The 18,323-nt window shown below is 54.0% G+C and overlaps 1 protein-coding gene across 4 annotated transcripts; it reads right to left on the bottom strand.

The window, feature by feature from the left end:
* Positions 1–1,933: 1,933 nt before the first annotated feature.
* ANXA9 (annexin A9) lies at positions 1,934–16,720 on the bottom strand. Of its 4 annotated transcripts, XR_006276907.1 has the most exons (14): positions 16,583–16,720; positions 13,486–13,586; positions 12,558–12,654; positions 12,372–12,466; positions 11,379–11,492; positions 9,602–9,692; positions 8,735–8,814; positions 8,278–8,337; positions 7,655–7,748; positions 6,672–6,767; positions 5,500–5,558; positions 5,057–5,179; positions 2,936–4,661; positions 1,934–2,618 (listed from the first exon to the last, which is right to left on the bottom strand). XR_006276907.1 is itself a non-coding variant. In XM_038383549.2 (13 exons), the coding sequence occupies exons 2-13, from the start codon at positions 13,558–13,560 to the stop codon at positions 4,599–4,601; spliced, it is 1,047 nt and encodes a 348-aa protein (XP_038239477.1). In that variant the 5' UTR covers positions 13,561–13,586; positions 16,583–16,720; the 3' UTR covers positions 1,934–4,598. The 4 variants fall into 4 exon arrangements, 2 of the variants coding, with proteins under 2 accessions (XP_038239477.1, XP_038239478.1); XM_038383549.2 differs by having other exon boundaries at positions 1,934–4,661; XM_038383550.2 differs by lacking the exon at positions 5,057–5,179 and having other exon boundaries at positions 1,934–4,661.
* Between the last annotated feature and the right edge of the window lie 1,603 nt (positions 16,721–18,323).

The following is an 18,323-nucleotide window of genomic DNA, read 5'->3' as shown; positions in this document are numbered from 1 at the left end:
ACTTTATTAGAAGAACAAAAAAAGATAAGAGAACAACTCTGTAAGATCAGAATGGAAGATAATCTTACAGGCAGTCAGATTCAAAACATAGAGAATCCCTCTAGGCAAAACCTTAAGTAACAAAAAGACACAAAAACAGGAATACACATTTCCTCCAGCGCAGCGAATTTCAAAAGCCAAAACAAAGAAAACCTAATGCATTTTCTAGCTAGATTACTTACTAACTTTACAGGAGTTGGAGGGCTTGCATCCTTGATCTGTTCCCAGCAAAGGTATTGCACAGACAGACAAAAGTCTCCCCCCCCCCCCCCCCGCTCCAGATTTGAAAGTATCTTGTCCCCTCATTGGTCATCTTGGGTCAGGTGCCAGCCAGGTTACCTGAGCTTCTTAACCCTTTACAGGTAACAGGATGTTGCCTCTGGCCAGGAGGGATTTTATAGCACTGTATACAGAAAGGTGGTTACCTTTCCCTTCATATTTGTGACAGCAACCGATGTGGCATGAGCAGAGCCAGGAATCCAATTTGTGTTTATTTCTTCTAACATTTCCGAGGCTCCCTTTGCCAGCCTGTCAGTCACCCTACGGGAGCCGCTGCTTATCTTCTCTTGCTAGTCTCCGTTGCCAGCAAAAGGTAAATTTAAAAAGTCACTGTTTATGTAGGACCTGCCTAAAAACAATACATGGTATTGCAGCAACAGTGGACCGTTTCAGGTGTCACTGAGCAACTGACCCCTGGAGGCAGGACACCTGGGTTGCTGTTTCCAGCTCTGGGGAGGGACGTGGGGTGAGGAGAAGGCCTGGGAGTCAGGACTCCTGGGTTCTCTTCCTGACTCCACCACTGGATCCTTGGTCACCCTGCACCATGCCACCTCTGGGCTGAGAAAATTAAAGGGGAAGGCTGCTTCATTCTTTCCATAACCAAGGGTTTCATCATTTATTTTTTTAAATGACGCGTGTTTCATTTTGGCAGAGTGATTCGGTTCAACAGAGCCGCAGGGCCTCCCATCGGCTTCTTTCCAGGAAACAAACATGGTGAGTGCTCGATTCTAGATTCATAGATTCATAGATACTAAGGTCAGAAGGGACCATTCTGATCATCTAGTCCAACCTGCACAGTGCAGGCCACAGAATCTCACCCACCCACTCCTATGAAAAACCTCACCCATGTCTGAGCTATTGAAGTCCTTAAATCATGGTTCAAAGACTTCAAGGAGCAGAGAAGCCTCCCTCAAGTCAACCATGCCCCATGCTACAGAGGAAGGCGAAAAACCTCCAGGGCCTCTCCAATCTGCCCTGGAGGAAAATTCCTTCCCGACCCCAAATATGGCGATCAGCTAAACCCTGAGCATATGGGCAAGATTCACCAGCCAGATACCCAGGAAAGAATTTTCTATAGTAACTCAGATCCCATCCATCTAATATCCCATCTCAGGGGATTTGGCCTATTTACCCTGAATATTTAAAGATCAATTACTTACCAAAATCCCATTATCCCATCATACCATCTCCTCCATAAACTTATCGAGTAGAATCTTAAAACCAGATAGATCTTTTGCCCCCACTGCTTCCCTTGGAAGGTTATTCCAAAACTTCACTCCTCTGATGGTTAAAAACCTTCATCTGATTTCAAGTCTAAACTTCCTGGTGGCCAGTTTATACCCATTTGTTCTTGTGTCCACATTGGTGCTGAGCTGAAATAATTCCTCTCCCTCTCCTGTATTTATCCCTCTGATATATTTATAGAGAGCAATCATATCTCCCCTCAACCTTCTTTTAGTTAGGCTAAACAAGCCAAGCTCCTTAAGTCTCCTTTCATAAGACAAGTTTTCCATTCCTCGGATCATCCTAGTAGCCCTTCTCTGTACCTGCTCCAGTTTGAATTCATCCTTTTTAAACATGGTTGACCAGTGCTGCACACAGTATTCTAGGTGAGGTCTCACCAGTGCCTTGTATAACGGTACTAAAACCTCCTTATCCCTACTGGAAATGCCTCTCCTGATGCATCCCAAAACCGCATTAGCTTTTTTCACAGCCATAGCAGCGATTCTAGCAGCGTTCAGTCCTACCAGAACCCCCAGCCTCCCCGCATGGCCTTGGGCCAATCTCGTTGCTTTTGGGGGCGCTGGCTCCCCATCCATGCAAGGGGGATAACAGCATGGCCCTGCCTCTGAGGCACTCTGAGCCCACACCACCGTGAGTGGGGCCTGATAGGCACATGTGTCTCTGCTAGAAAGTTGTGCCACTTTGAACGATAGCCTGGTATAATTAAAGCAGCCAATCCCACCCTGCAGCCAGGGCCCTGCTTGGCCCTACACTGCAGTGATAGAACAGCAAAGCACGCTTAGTGCGGACGCAGCTTACACTGGCAAAACCGCACTTTTACCGGCCCCACCCAGTGAAATGGGTGACGCTCATATAACTCTGTCTACAGTGGGGGTACAGCGTTGTAGCTCGGGGATCATACTACTGGCTGCCATTGCTATACCAGCCGAGGTCAGGGTAGCCCTGGCCTTAAAGGGGCAGCTCTCAGCTGTTTAGATCTCAGCTAGATGCTGGCAGAATGCTATAGCAGTGGTTCTCAACCAGCGATATGCAGAGAACTTCCAGGGCGTACTCAACTCATCTAGATTCATGTTTCTCAACCTGGGGGTTGCAGCCCCTAGGAGGCTCATGGGATGAGTTTAGGGGGATCGCAAGTGCAGAGCCAGCATTAGGGGGTGGCAAGCAGGGCAATTGCCCGGGGCCCCACATCACAGGGGAACCCGCAACACTAAGTTATATGATTCAGCCCTGCTGCCTGAGGCTCTGGCTTCAAACAAGGCTCACATTGAAATGTAAGTACAATATTTATATTCTAGTCGATGTATTTGATATAATGATATGGTAAAAAGGAGAAAGTCAGCAATTGTTCAGTAATGGTGTGGCTGGGACACACCTGTATTTTTATGTCTGATTTTGTAAGCAGAAGTGAGGGTACACAAGACAAATCAGACTCCTGAAAGGGATACAGTCGTCTGGAAAAGTTGATCTACAGGGTAGGCATGGCCCTAGTAGGGATGAAGTTATATGAGTAGAGAGGTGCATTATGCCAGCATAGCTGGTCCTATATGGGAAGGGGAATCAGCCGTACCAGTATAAGGTGCTTTTATACTGGTATACACAGTATGATTTGACCCATTTGTCTGACTATACTGGTTAAAAAAAAATCATCTCCTGATTGACAGTTATGAAGGTAGAAATTTTAATAGTGGCCAAGCCGGAGAGAGATTCAATTTTCCTGACTCTCTGTTGCCAAAGTCAAGGGATCAAACACCAGGTATCAGACCTGCAAATATCACAAGCATGGCTGAAAAATCATGAGATTGTTGAAAAATAATAAATTTGGAGTCTGGCTCTCTGTTCCCCAGCTCCCGGTTTCTGAACCTTGAGGGTTGCCATCAGGCCACATTCTTAAGCTTCTTTCCACCACCCCAAGGGCTAAAAATTGAGAGTGTGTCTACACAGCAGTGTTTTAGTAGCTGGAGTGCTGGACTGGGAGGACATGGCAGCTCTGGCCTGCTGGGTGACCTTGGGCAAGTCACTGCCTGCTCTGTGCCTCAATTGCCCCATCGGTAAAATGGGGATAGGAACACTGCCCTCTGTTAGAAAGCACTTTGCACTCTGCTGAACAAAAGCGCAATAACAGAGCCAGGTATTATAATTAGCCAGAGAGAGAAATACTGGGGTAACCCCAGGTGTGGCCCCTCTTATTTCAGTAGGACGGGGGTGTGTGTTGGATTTCACTTAAACCCTTTCCCAACTGACGTAGCTAAATGGCCCTCTTGCACCAGGATAGGCATGCCCCATGGAGGAGATTATACCAGTATAATTATATCAGTTTAAAAATCACATGCTGGAAAACTTTCCCATGTGGATGAAGCCTTTTTTGAAAATGCAAGCCAACGTTCCCCCAGAATCACACGACTCCTGGAGCTGGGACTTCAAGAACATCACAAGAATTGGCAGCACTGCTGATTTCTCAGCCCTGGGATGGCTGCAGGTCCTGGTATTCCTGGAGTCCAAGGCCCGAAGGGACCATTGTGATCATCTAGACTGAGCTCCTGGATTGCGCAGGCCAGAGACCTGCCCTGAAACAATTCCTAGTGCAGAACTTTTAGCAAAACCTCCAACCTTGATTTAAAAATGGTCTGCCCTGCCCTGGGGAGGTGTGACTGCAGAGTGTGCAGCGGGGATCTAGCCAGCTCGCTCCAGCAACAACAGCAGTGATGCCCGCACCTATTGAAACACTGCATGGGCGGAGGCTGCTCAACTAAATACCCAGGGTCCTGGGAGGGCAGGGCTTGCCCAGGCAGCCCCCCATCCCTGCTTTTGTTATTCAAGGCTCAGGGATGCAATCACATACCCCAGTTGCAGTGTAGATGCTCCCTGCTGAGTGCGGCTCGTAGCTGTTTCCATGATAAAATGAATGAACATGATAAAAGGAATGAACCCGATGCCACGGGGCGGACTCATGCTTCCCTCCCTCCCTGGTGCACCGTTCCCCACCGTTTTCTGCAGGCCGATTGGCTCAGCGGGTTTCTCCGAAGCTGGCAGCTGCCCTACAGGTCTTCCGCCCTGCACAAGGCTAGCAGCGCTGCCTGGTAATCGCCTCTCGTCTCCACCTGGAGCAAGCAAAGGAGAGAGCAATGAGACATTTCCCAATGGCGTGGGAGCGCTCCTCCTCTCCAGCCTAAACCTTTACAGCAAACACTGGAAGAAAGCAGCGCGGTCTAGTGGGTAGAACAGGAAAGTTGGTGGTGGAGGGCCCAGATTCTAGGCCTGACTCCAAGGAGCAGGGTCCGGTCTTGCTCTCACTGGTAGAAGGCTGGGTGCCAGGACTCCTGGGTTCTAGTCCTGGTGCTGGGAGGGAAGTGGGTCTAGTGGGTAGAGCAGGGAATGTGAGAGTCAGGACCACGGGGGGTGCTTGATCTGGCAGCTCTATGCCCCCGGGTTCTAGGGCATGCTGGTGTTGGTTCTGTCTCCGTCTCCGTCCCCCAGGTGGGCGCAGCAGGCTGACCTGGAGACAGGAGTACAGAGACTTTCCATGGCGTTTCTTGAACTCAGAGCGAATGCTCAGCAGGTCGGTTTCACTGCGGGAGATCAGGACACGGATCAGGACTTTGTCATCCGTGCCGGGGCCCTGTGGGGGAGGGGGAGGAGAGGGGAGGTGCATGCTCAGGCTGGGAGATGGAGAAATTCCAGCCGCCAATAGATGCGAAGTGGAACCCCAAGTTCTGGTGGTAGGGGTCACTGTATCCCCATTGGTCTCTACAGCCCAGCGTCTGCCCCCTGCAAGCAGACTAATGCAGCATCGGCCCCCTCCCGATGGCTAAAGGTCCTGCCTGACCCCTGTGGCATGCACAGAACCCCCTGCAGCCTGAACATCACTGCCGGGCTGCCCCAAAAGGCGGCTGGGCCCATATACCACCGATTCACTGGCACGGGTTGAAGGCAACTCACCTTCAAGGCGTTGTGCAGCTTCTCGGCAAAGTAGCGCGGGGTGTTCCTGCACACTGAGGCTGAAATGAGAGGGGGGACCAGGGTTCAAGCCATGGCACATGCTGGCTGGCATGCACGGGGCATCGCTGCACCTTGCTGGATGGAATCAGAACTGCTCTACTCGGTGTTATAAGCCCTGTACTGTACACAGCTCCTGGGGATTCTCCCATAGCTGACAGGATGGGTGGTTCCACCCCCATAACCCCTTCAGTGCTCAGCCTTTCAGCGGGGGCTGCCAGCCCCGGGGGCTCGCTGGAGACAGTGCTGCAGCTGGCATCTGCCAGGCGAACGCCGGCCCACTAGGAACTGCACTGAGACCCACCATACTCACTGCACAGAGAGGCCAGCAGATGGCAATGCTCCTTAGCAAGGAGGTGGCATTTGTCCTGGTGCCCCAGGGGCAGCGATCGCCCATCTTGTCCCTCAAGGCCAGGCAGCTCGGCACCAGCCCCGAGTCACCTATCGAGCCCAGAACCCTTCGTGCCCACTGCCCGGCACATGCTCGTGTTCTTCCAGGCCTCGAGTGGAGCCCAAAGATTGGCTCTCGCTTGATGCTGCAGGGTCTGTTTATAACAGGCTAGTAAATAAATGAGTAGCTTGGCCCAGGCCCCCATTGCGCTAGGCACTGTACAAATCCAGTCCCTGTCCCACAGAACAGAAAACCTACGTGAATCAATCGAGTGTGCTAGACGGAGTCAAACGGGGTCCTTAGAACCATCTATGCTCCCTTCTTCTGATGGCCGCAAAGCCATGCCCACCACCCACTACTCATGTCTGCACCGTGCATACCCCGTCCATTCGCCAGGGATTATCCCTCACCCGTGGATGACGACATCAGAAAACAGGGAATCTGCAAAAGTGACTCGCACTAAATGTTCTCTTCTACCTCTCCGGCCACCATCCCTGAGCACTGCCCAGGCTTTAGAGGATTGATCCAACCTGCTGTGAGGCAGATAAATGCCATGGTCCCCATGAGAAACTGAGGCATGGTCACCCTGGGAGTCCCTAGCAGAGCACAAGTCCCCAGCTGGCACGCTAACCCCTGGGCCATTCTGCCTCTTAACTGCACTCGGCTGATGGCACTCTCAGATTCAGGGGACCCAGATCCAACTGCAGCCCAGGTTAGTGCTTACCTAGGGCCAGCATGGCCGCCTGGCCATCTCCCTGGAAGCGCTTGCAGATGGTCTCCTCCACCTCCAGCCCGTGGGATTTCTGATACTGACCGAACACTACCAGAGTTGAAAAGGGGAGAGTTAGTCCTGGCCTGCACACGGCGCGCTTTGCCAGGGGGCTGTCCCGGGGCGCCGTACCAGCAAAGCGCTCCTGGGGAAGGGACACGCTGCGTAGACCAGCCACACTGCACTCTTAGGGTAGGGCTCACTCCTGTCCTGCCGAGCGAAACGAGTGACACTGGTGAAATACAGCGCTGCTGGCATGACCCCGTCTACCCTGGGGCCAGGACGCCTGCAGATATTTTTCACATGGTGTGCGCCTGCCACCCCCGCCCTGGCCGGCTCCCCCGGGCAGGAACCCAATGCAGCTTCCCATGCTTGTGTAGGTCTCCAGGCTGTTGCAGAGCGAGTCCTGGGGGCAGAGCAGAGGGGACATGGGCCGCTGGAGGATGGGCAGCCCCCCGATGGGGAGCCAGGGTGCAGAAGCCAGCCCCATGGCAGTGGTAAGGAGATGCAGTGCTGGCCACCCCACTGACCATGGGTAAGACCTAAGCAGCACTAGAACCCCCATGCGTCAGATCATGACACCACTCACTCAGACTTGGCCCAGCCAGCACCCTTGTCATGACAGGGGGGCTGCAGGTCCAAACCTGAGTGGACAGTGGGTGGCCACTACCCCTTCTCCTCTTCTGCTATGGGGCCAGCTCCTGTACCAGGGCTACCCCCCAGGGCCCTGCCCAGCCGCTCCCTGCTTCCAGGAGGCCATGTCCCTGCAGGACTAGTGGCGAGTGCCTGCAAGGGGGTGAGGCAGCCCATGGACAAAATTTCCAGGGTACCCCTGGGTCGGGCCACATGGACACAGAGAGAGAAGTGCCCCGACTCCCTGTGCCAGCTCCCAGCTGTGAGTGACGCCTGGTTCCTGCAGCAGGGCATCTGGGCCTTGCCTCTGCTGAGATGCTCAGGGCTTCGCTGCGTGAAGATGCTTATCCATGTCCTCTCACCAGCCCCCTCACTGCTGGCTCCTGGGTCTGCAAGAGCCTGGAAGAGGAGGAGAGCGGTGATGGGCTGTGGGTGCTGCGAGAAGTGATCCCCCCCCCCCAGAGGGCTTCCCCATTAGCCTGGAATTAACCCCACTGTGTTCTGGGTTGGGGGATGCAGCAAGATGGGACCGGAGGCATCTATTCCAGAGCCATAACCAGGCAGCTCTGAGCAAAGGTGCATTGAGTTTAGCTTTGCTGGGGAAGCTCGGACCTGAGGCATGCATGGGGCAGGTGATCCAGAAGCACAGGGACGAACAGATGCAATGGGCAAGGGGCAATCGCCCATTGGTGCCAATCGTGTCACTACTGCAGCCTGTGGCCGGTGTACAGCAAGGTGCAGTACTGACTGCTGCCACGGCTCCTTGCCCTCAGGAGGCTGAGGCCATCCCAAAGCAACCCCAACCCAATGCATCTCTCTGAGCATGGATCCCTGGGGACCCCGGGAGGCATGGAACTCCCCCCCAATCAGTCCAGCAGGAGGATTTCAACAACTCGCCCCCCCACCTCGGACACATCCCCAGGCTCACCTTGGCATCCTGCTGTATCAGGGCATAGTCGATGATCCCGGTGTTGCGCTCACGCTTCCCCTGCAGGGTAGAAGGCCGGAGAGATAGATTTGTGACGTGGTCAGAGCTGGAATCCCTCGCCCCACAACCCACCTAACAGGATGTCCGCTTGCAGTTACAATATTCAGCCATTAGAGGACCCTTGGGTGGGCTGCGTGGAGGAAGCAGAGCATGGCTGTCTGGTAAATAACAGAAACAAAGCTGGGTCTCAAGTGGGGTGGAAGCTTGTCTGTTTGCCAGTAGCTCTATGTACCATGATACCCACAAATGCTGAGGGAAGGGAGTGTTGGAGATGGTAAAGCAGGTGGGTGCGTGCTCAGCCCCCCACCCTTGCTCTGCTGGTTCCTGTGGCTGAGCAGTGGTCCCCAGTGTACGTGCCATTCAGGTCATGCAGAAAAGGAACCAAGCAAAGTTTTACTTTTGCTAGCGCCAGGAGAATTTCCTTGAACCAACTGCTGGTTTCCGAGGCTATGTCCTTCTCAGGGTCTGCTTTAAAATCTGGAGATAGAGAAATCACCCTGGTTAAAGGGGAATTCAGCTCAGTGGGCTTGCATGGGTAACACCGCCTCCAGCTAGAATATATGCAGGGATCAAACCAAGAGACCTCTGGATTTAAAAGCAGCATCCTCTTCTGCTTGAGTTAAAGGAGCACCCCTGCTAGGCTAGCCACCGAAGCCTGTATATATACTCTAGCCTTGGGGTGGGGGGACAGAAAGCTACCCTAATGTGCGACCACATAGGACTGGTCCAAAATGTTTCAGTGAAACTGTTTTTTGACAGAAAATTGGGGTTTTGACTAAAAAAAACAAAATCGCAAGACATATCTACTCCCCCACAGAAAAGTTTCATTTTTCATTGAAAAGCAGAATGCCCCAAAATTGAACTCTTTCAATTAGGAAATGCTATTGCGGTGCCTCATGGGAGTTGTAGTTCAGGTGCCTCATGCTGCCAGTTTTCCTCTCTTGGGCTAGGCTCCTTGGCTGGACTACATTTCCCATGATGCATCATGGCCAGTGATTCCCATGATGCACCACCTCCCTCACCAAAAGGGGAGAGCATGGTGCATCATGGGAGATGTAGTTCAAGCAAGGAGCCTGGCTGATAGATGACAAAATGATTTCCTCTCCCCCCCCTCCCATTTGTATTGAAAAAGGAATCCCAGCTGGCTGTAGAGACACACGGATCCAAATGTCTTCAGGGTAGCAGGGCCCTTCCTCCAGGGCTCAGACTACACTAACCTGGGGCTCCCCTCACAGCCCCTGGCCTTCCCCTCCCCCACTTTTACCTTGCTGGTAAAAGGCCAAGATTTCTCTGAGCTGCTGGTTGGATCGAGTGGAGAGAATTTCGGTCAAAGCATCTTCATCAGTGCCCATGCCCTGTGAAAGCAAAGGGCGCAGAGCGGGTACAGGAGTTGCTGGCATGGGAGTGGCTGGCACGGCCATGGGATGAGGACAAGCCCACTGCTGGCTTCACTGGAATAGGGGGTGGAGAGGACCAGCCCAAAGGGGAAGCACTGAGCAAGGAATGGGGACGGGCAGCCCCATGGGCAGTGATGCTGCTTTGTGGCAAGCTAGTCCTCGGGACAGGGACGGCATTTGATGCCTGTTATCATGTCCTCCTTCTAACCTCTCTGTACAGCTCCTGCCATCCTCCTTGTTTGTGCTGCTCTTCTCAGACCTCCCTCCAAAGTGTCACCCCAGAGTGGCAGGACACCAGGGTTCTATGCCCATGGACCAGCTGGGTGAGCTTGGGCAAGATCTGTCCGCTCACAGTGCCTCAGTTTCCCCTCCAACTCTTCGTCTGGTCTGTTCTATGAGCTGCTTGGGGCAGGGTCTGTCTCCCTCTGTGTCTATGCAGCGTGTGGCGCCATGGGGCCTCTATCACTGACATAAATATAAAGCAAAAAGAAAAGGAGTACTTGTGGCACCTTAGAGACTAACAAATTTATTAGAGCATAAGCTTTTGTGAGCTACAGCTCACTTCATCGATGTATCCGATGAATTGAGCTGTAGCTCATGAAAGCTTATGCTCTAATAAATTTGTTAGTCTCTAAGGTGCCACAAGTACTCCTTTTCTTTTTGTTTATGTGGTTGATCTCTCTTGGGACTGAGAGAGGTGAGACAGAAATCCATCTTCTCCAACCCATCCTAATCCAAGTCTCCAATATTGCAACCAGTATAGGCAAGCCAGGCAAGGTGGATTAGTTTACCTTTTGTGATATGTGAATTTCCCCTGTGTTAAGAGGGAGGTTTATTCCTGTTTTCTGTAACTTAAGGTTTTGCCCGGAGGGGGACCCTCTGTGTTTTGAATCTGAATACCCTGTGAAGTATTTTCCATCCTGATTTTACAGAGATGATTTTTACCTTTCTTTTTTTAATAAAACCCTTCTTTTAAGAATCTGACTGATTTTTCCATTGTTCCAAGATCCAGGGGTTTGGGTCTTTGATGATTTTGTAACCAATTGGTTAGGATATTATTCTCAAGGATATTATTCTCAAGCCTCCCCAGGAAAGAGCTTGGGGGGATATTTTGGGGGAAGACGTCTCCAAGTGGGCTCTTTCCCTGTTCTTTGTTTAACATGCTTGGTGGTGGCAGCATATGGTTCAAGGACAAGGCAGTTTGTACCTTGGGGAAGTTTTAACCAAAGCTGGTAAGAATAAGCTTGGGGGGGGGGGTCTTTCATGCGGGTCCCCACATCTGTACCCTAGAGTTCAGAGTGGGAAAGAAACCCTAACAATCACAATACACATCATATATGAAAATATCACATCCCAGCACCTTGACTTGGCCAGTCCAAAACCCCCTTGAGTTTTTCTGCAGCAATATATCCTTTGCAAGCCCCTCACTCACTGCCCCCTCCCCAACCCTTCCTGCTTTTGAACCCTTCCCACTGACTGAATGAATTTGTCAATTCTCCTCTGGGTATTTTCCACCTGCGTTTGTAATCCTTCTGGCGGGCCCCTCGCTGCTGGATGCAGCCATGCGCAGAGTCGGGAGCAGAGCTGATAGGCCGCATGCACCCCACTGGCCTGCCAAAGGGGCGCTGTGTCCCCAGGCCATACCTGCATGGCCGCCCTCAGCTCGTGAGCATCGTACTGAGCCGGCAGCTTCAGCAGCCCCACGATGACCCGCTCCAGGTTCCCAGACAGAGCCGCTTCCATGGATTTCAGCAGGTCCTGGAAGAGAGCCCAGGAGTGGTCAGAGCTGGGGCCAAGCAGCGACCTAGCTCCAGGCCCCAAATCCCCTGAGACAGGACGCTTCACGCATTTGGGGGACCCCATGGCAGCTCCCTTCCTCAGGACCCTGCGAATGGTCACCCCGAGTGGGCTAGTCTAGCAATTGGAGCATGAAACTAGCCAGAACTCCTGGGTTCTGGGAGGGTGTGTGGTCCAGTGGGTAGAGCAAGAGGCAGCAAGTCAGGATTCCTGGGCTGTATTCATGGTTCTGCCACTGACTCGCTGTGTAACCTCAGCACAGCCTCAGTTTCCCCATTTATTAAGTGGCGAGAGTAAGGGCTGCCATACAGGGGAGCTGCAAGGGTTAATAAGTATTATTTGCACAGAGTTTCAGATGGAAGCCTCTAGAGAAAGGGAAACGGCCAGTGTCTCTGGATGTACCGCTGCCCCCTAGTGGAGAGATTCGGCAATGGGGCATAAGCCCTATACTGTCCACAGCTAATGGGGATTCTCTGTTGGCGCAAGTGCTGGGGCCTGGGCTATGGCCATAGGAGGATCAGAGCAATCACAGTCAGGATCTCAGTGGCCCATTGTGCAGTATAGCAGCAACCAGGATATGTTGGGTTATTAATATGACGGGATGGGGGTTGAACCCAAAGAAGCACGGGGACACAGAAAGGAGCCCACTGAGCGGCTGCCCTGTTTTCCGCACGGCTGGTGCATTGCCAAATGCCCGGCACATGGCCCCATCTTGTGCACTACAGCATCTCTCTGCAGGGCAGCCAGACTCCAGTGCCTGAAACGGGCCCCAAATAGACAGCATCGTGGCTGCTGAGAGCCCAGCCCAGCGCCCCTCACCCTCGAGGCCCTTCCCATCACCTGCTTGGTGAGGGCCTGGAACACCTTGGTGATCTGCTGCCGCTGGGCGCTGGTTCGATTGGTCAGCACATCCAGGATGGCCCCATGGTCAGCACCTGTAGCAAGCGGGCAGGGATGCTGGGTGTGAACGTTCAGCTGGGTGCCAAGATCCCCTCCCGCACCCCCTCCACGTTGGGATCGCGTTACCATTGCCCGTGATGGCCTCTATGAGGTGCTGCACGTCACTCTCCACATCAAAGCCAAGGTAGGGTTTGATGGTGCCCAGGGTCCCCCAGGCTGCTGTCTATGGTAAGAGTGGAGATGGTTTAGCAAGTAGTGTTTATTGAAATTCATATATGGAACTTGCTGCTGTGTGATATTGTTGAGGTGAGTTTGTGGGATTCCCTGTCACTGGATATTGGTGGGGTTAACCCAGGGGATTCACTGCTGCTAGATATTAACATGATTAGCTCATGGGACCTCACTGCCCCAGGTTATTATTGAAGTTAATTCATGGGACTCCCTGCGACTGGATATTACTCATTTTAACCTGTGGGACCCACTGCCATTGGATAGTACTGGGGTTAATCTGTGAGACTCACTGCAGTGGGATATTACTGAGGATAGCATGTGGGACTCCCTGCCACTGGATATTATTATCAGAGTTAACTCATGGAATTCACTGCTACTGGAAATGATTTAACCTGTGGGATCCCTGATACTGGATATTATTGGAACTCACTGTCATTGGGTATTACTAGGATTAATTTGTGGGACTTCTGCCATTATTGAGGGTAACCTGTGGGACTTCCTGCTACTTGATATTAGTGGGGCATACCTGTGGGACTCCATGCTACTGGCTATCACTGGGGTTAACCCAATGGAAACCCAAATCACCCACTGTGGTGCTGTGAGTGCCCCAAATCACCCCGTCACAGTTCTCAGGGTGATCCCCAAATCACCACTCCCCACTTGCTAGGGTGAAACGCTCACCATGGTGCCCAAGAACATCCTTAAAATACCCATGATACCTGCAGAGACCCCCCCAAAATGCCCTTCCACCCATGCCCCACGATGCCCCGGGTAGGGATGCCCATGGTGCCCCCCTCTTCCCACGCTCCGTGGCACCACTCACCTGCTGGGCCAGGGGCAGCTGGCTGAGAATCTCATGGGCGAGGGAGTGTCTGTCCATCCCATCCCCCAGGAGCATGGCGTCGTCTTTGTCAGTGGATGGCTCTGAAAGGCAGAGAGGGGCGGGGGTGAGGCCCCCACGGGGAGACTTAACCGTCCCCCCGGCATCCCAAAACAGCCACCATCAACAGGCCCTGTCACAGGCCTGATTTGATCAAGCCCAATCCGATTCGGGTAAGCAGGCTGGTTCCCTGGGCCGGTCCAGGCCTCCTGCAAGTGCCCTGCTCCTTCGGTGGCCCTCGGGGATGGAGGACAGAGAACTGCGGGGTACGTGCAAATTCACAGGGGCAGAATTGGGAGCCCTGTAGGCTGCCTTATCCACACAGCTCGGGCAGCAGCACAGCAAGCTTCCCCTGAATAGTGCCCCTGCTCATGGGGTGTGTCCCCTGGCACTGCCCTGGAAGGGATTAAGTGTACCCCAGTGAGTAAGGCACTGGCCATAGAGCCACATGGGAGACAGGACCCCTGGGTTCTATTCCACTATTTGCTGTAAGACTCTCGGCGGCTGTTCTGTGCCTCAGTTTCCCCTTCCACCCTTAGCTGCCTACTCTATTTAGACTGTGAGCTACTCAGGGCTGCCTGAGGGAACAAAAGGGACCTTTTGCCCTGAGCCCCCCATTTGAGAGGGCCCCCTAACTGGAGTGGTGCTGCAACCCCATACACTAGGTTGCAATGCCCAGAGTGGGGAGCCAGGCTCAGTCATGTGGGACAGGAGCCACAGCTGCTGGGCGAGTCCAGGGCCTCCCCCCAGGGATAATATTTTTGGAAGGGTGGGGAGCCTCTGTTTCAGATTTTGTCTCAGACTCCCCAAAATGTCTGTGCACCCTGCAGGGACTGTCTCTCAGGTGTGTCTGGGCAGCACCCGGCACAACGGGGCCCTGATCTCAGTCACTCTGTGTCTGGGCAGCGCCTGGCATGACGGGGCCCTGATCTCGCTTACTCTGTGTCTGGGCAGCGCCTGGCATGACGGGGCCCTGATCTCGATCACTCTGTGTCTGGGCAGCACCTGGTACAACGGAGCCCTGATCTCGGTTACTCTGTGTCTGGGCAGCGCCTGGCATGATGGGGCCCTGATCTCGGTCACTCTGTGTCTGGGCAGCGCCTGGCACAATGGAGCCCTGATCTCGGTTACTCTGTGTCTGGGCAGCGACTGGCACAATGGGGCCCTGATCTCAGTCACTCTGTGTCTGGGCAGCGCCTGGCACACCAATGTTCAGACTCCTACAGCTCGGTCATTGTCTGGAGCTCCATTGATTTCAACATAGCACTGCTCATTGACAACAGCTGGGGACCTGGCCTGCACATGTCTGCAGCTGGAACACATCTGCCCTTAGACACACTTCCCTGCAGTGAGATTTTCCCTGAGCTAAAAAGCGTGGATCCATTGCTGAAGCCAGTTTTGCCAATGTAACTGATGAGTGTGCGTTCTGGGTCCCTCTCCGTGCTGACCTGCGGAGGACGCGAGTGGTGACGGCTCCAGCCACAGAGCATTGGCGCTTTCGCCCAATTCGTCACAGCTGCCGCTTTGAGCAGCAGAGGGCCCTGGCGTGTCAGCCCAGAGGGCTGCCCATCAGGCAGACGGGGTTAGTGGCGTTTGAAGGGAATTTGTTCATTGCAGACGGGGCTTTAAAAGCAACCTCCAAAGGGGCGAAATTAACGAGGCCCATGCTAGCAATCCAGGCCTCATGTATGGCGTGAGGCGAGACTGCTTTGTCTAGGGATCCAACCAGCTCGTCAGTGCAGCCAGAGACTTTCCACAATGGCCTCCCCAAACCTCTTGCTTTCCAGTCCCTGTCCCCAGCCTCTCTCTCTCAAACCGCACCTGGCTGGGAGACGGGAGGGCGCAGACCGTGACACAGGCTGGAAGAGCCTATGCCTTGGACAGGCGCCAAGGGGAAGTGAGAGCCACGGGGGCTTTTATTTGGACTGTTTCGAGGCTCCCGGTTGCTTTTGAACTCAAACATCTTGGGAGGAAAGACATTTTGAGATGCCCGGAGCCCTTTGCAGGTTGCCTCTCCCAGCCTGGCCTTTAGCACGGAGCTGGAGCCTTTGCCACCGGCCTGGAGATGGCCTCCTTTTCTGGCTCCCGCCTCCACCTCCCGGCTGCGCTTGCTCGTGACCACGGCCCAGTGAGCCACCAGGCAGAACTAACTCGTTTAGTCTATTGCAAGTAGGGAGCTGAGATTCTAATCTGGTCTGTGGGGAGTCTGGTGCAGGGGGTGGGGGGTGTATACTGGGTAGCCTTGCATGGGAGAACCTTTCACAGGACGAACGGGGGAGCATTGCTCTGGGGACTGTGGCACTGGGGGGCTGCATGTGCTCCTTCTTCTCTATGCCCAGTGCTCCTCCCCCACTTTGTACCCCTCTCCCTCTTCCCTGCAGCCCCACTGAGACTCAGGGATCCCTTACTGGTCTGAAGCCCTGGGGTTGGCAGCCATAAAAAGCAGGAGTCCCCCTAAAGTGTAAGGCAGCCTGGCCAGTTAGTGGGGCTCCATCTCCCCGCAGCATCTCAAGCACTAATTGAGGTTAAGCTCCCCATAGAAATGCTAAGAATGATTATTAATTAATTAATCCACCCTGTGGGAAGTCGGTAGATGTATGTGTCTGTCCAGCTAGTCCCCATTGGGATCTAGGTACTGGACACGCTCTTGATCACCAGCTGTGGATCCACCCCTGTTAATTAGCATCATCCTCATTCCACAGATAGAGGAACTGGGGCGCAGAGGGAGAAAGTGATTGGGCCATGGCCATGGTGGGAATCAGTGGTGGAGTTGAGACTAGATCGCAGGAGTCCTGACTCCCAGTCCCCTGCCCTCACCACTGGAATGCACTCTCCTTCCAGAGCTGGGAAGGGAACCCAGGCGTCCTGACCGCCCCCCCCCGCTCTAACCACTAGACTTCATTCCCCTCCTAGACCCAGGAAAGGAACCCAGGGGTCCTGACTCTCCTCGTTTGCTGCCCAGCTGGTTTCCCAGAGGCCTGGCCAGCAGAAGAGCTGGATTTCTCAGAGACCGAGACAGACCTGACAAGGCTGCACTTACCCCGAGCCGCGCTAGACAGAGTCCAGATCAGTGCATACTATGACCCGACCAGTGTGTGTGCTCGGCTGATGCAGGGAGCGGCCAGGACTAAGGAAATCTGATCGGCTGAGGTCCACACAACTGGTGGGTGTGTATCATCTGTCCCACTCTCGAACAAATACCCTCCTGTGCAGGTGTGGGGACAAGAGGGGGCATATAAACAACTCTCCGCCCCCTAACCCACCCAGAAGCAGCCATGGCAACCCACACATACAGCCTGCCCATCCTCCCAGCAACCGGATTTTTCAGGACACTGGCTGCATTGTATTGTGCAGTTCCCAGCTTGACATGACATCCACCGCCAGCCAGAACCCGCTGGGACAGTGGGCACTGGAGGAATGCCCCTCCCTGGCGGGGATCAGTCATTGGGCATGGAGCTGCTGACGAGAAGTGCAAAGAAAAACCTGTTCAGGGTGTTGCTCCAGAGCCAGGGTGGGTGGAAGCAGGGTGTCAGATGGTTCTCAGCTTGGCTTGTGCACCGCGCCAAGCTTCGCTGCTGCTGGAGGATGCCAGATGGGCCGTGCCCTAAGGAAAGCACTGGGGCGAGCGGCACTGGGACCGTGACCGGCCATGGGTTTCTTAGTGGGGAGGCAGCGAGTTGACTTGCTACAGCATGACCTGGGGACAGGTTCCCATTGGGAAGCCAGAGAGGGGTTGGCAAGAGGCCAGGCCTGCCGACCCAGATCATTCAGTGGAGAAGATGGGTGGCAGAGGGGTTAATGTACCAGCCTGCCTGTAGCGAGACCTGGTTTCAACTCCCACCGCTGCCTCTGTGACCTTGGGCAAATCAGTTAGGCCCAGATCCTCAAGGATATTTAGGTAACTAACTACCCCTGAAATCTGGGACTTAGGCCAGGTCTACACTGCAGACCTTTATCGGTGTAACTATGTCACTCAGGGGCCCCATCTAGCTGTGGGTGGAGCCTGGGATTTGGGGGCGGAGTTAGATTCCCCACCTGCCATTCTGGAAAAGGCCTCTTTACCTGGAAGGTTCTCGAGGCAGAGCAACCTACCCCTCCAGATACACAGTGCACGGCATGGAAAGGGCGTCTCTGGTAGGTTAAGATGGGAAACTGAGCAGAGGAGGAGTGTGGATTGTAGGATCATTGGGGGCTAAGCCCATCCAGTGCCCCCACTGATGTACTGTGGGGTGCAACACCATCTGCTGCCACTGAAGGTCTGGTAGGGCTGTAGCAGCTGCAGTAGACCCAGCTGCCACCAGAGAATGCCGAAAGGAGACAGCGCAGAGCATGGTATGTAGGGTTCAACAGGACTGTTGCAGTTCAGCCCCCACAAACTCAGAGCCCTGTGCTCCGCCCCCCATTGAGCCTGCAGCCGCGCTGGTTGAACAGCAGCTGCTGCTGCCTCTTATCAAGCAAAAGCTGGTGTCGGCTGGATCCATCTAGGTGGCCAGCGGTGCGTTTGTTGCATAAACCCCCGCACCTGCGTGTGCCGGGCTGAAAATGCGGGGGTGTCTCTCAGCTGTCTGGAGCTGCATCAAGGGGGGCACCGAGCCAGTCAGTCTGACGCCGAGCCGCCTAAGACCAGCGCTTCCAGCTCAGAGGAGTGAGATACGGAGCCGCTCGGCTTTAGGGTGCGAACTGCAAACGCCCCAGCCGGCGGCCGTTGGGTGGTCTGCATGCAATGAACCAGGTGGGATGGGGAAAGCTTGCCCCGGCCATTCCTATGCTGTGCCTGTTCT

Source organism: Dermochelys coriacea, chromosome 24, assembly GCF_009764565.3.
Source record: "Dermochelys coriacea isolate rDerCor1 chromosome 24, rDerCor1.pri.v4, whole genome shotgun sequence".
Lineage (NCBI taxonomy): Eukaryota > Metazoa > Chordata > Testudines > Dermochelyidae > Dermochelys > Dermochelys coriacea.
Note: the sequence above shows the minus strand (reverse complement) of the source record. Positions and strands in the feature narration are given on the sequence as shown.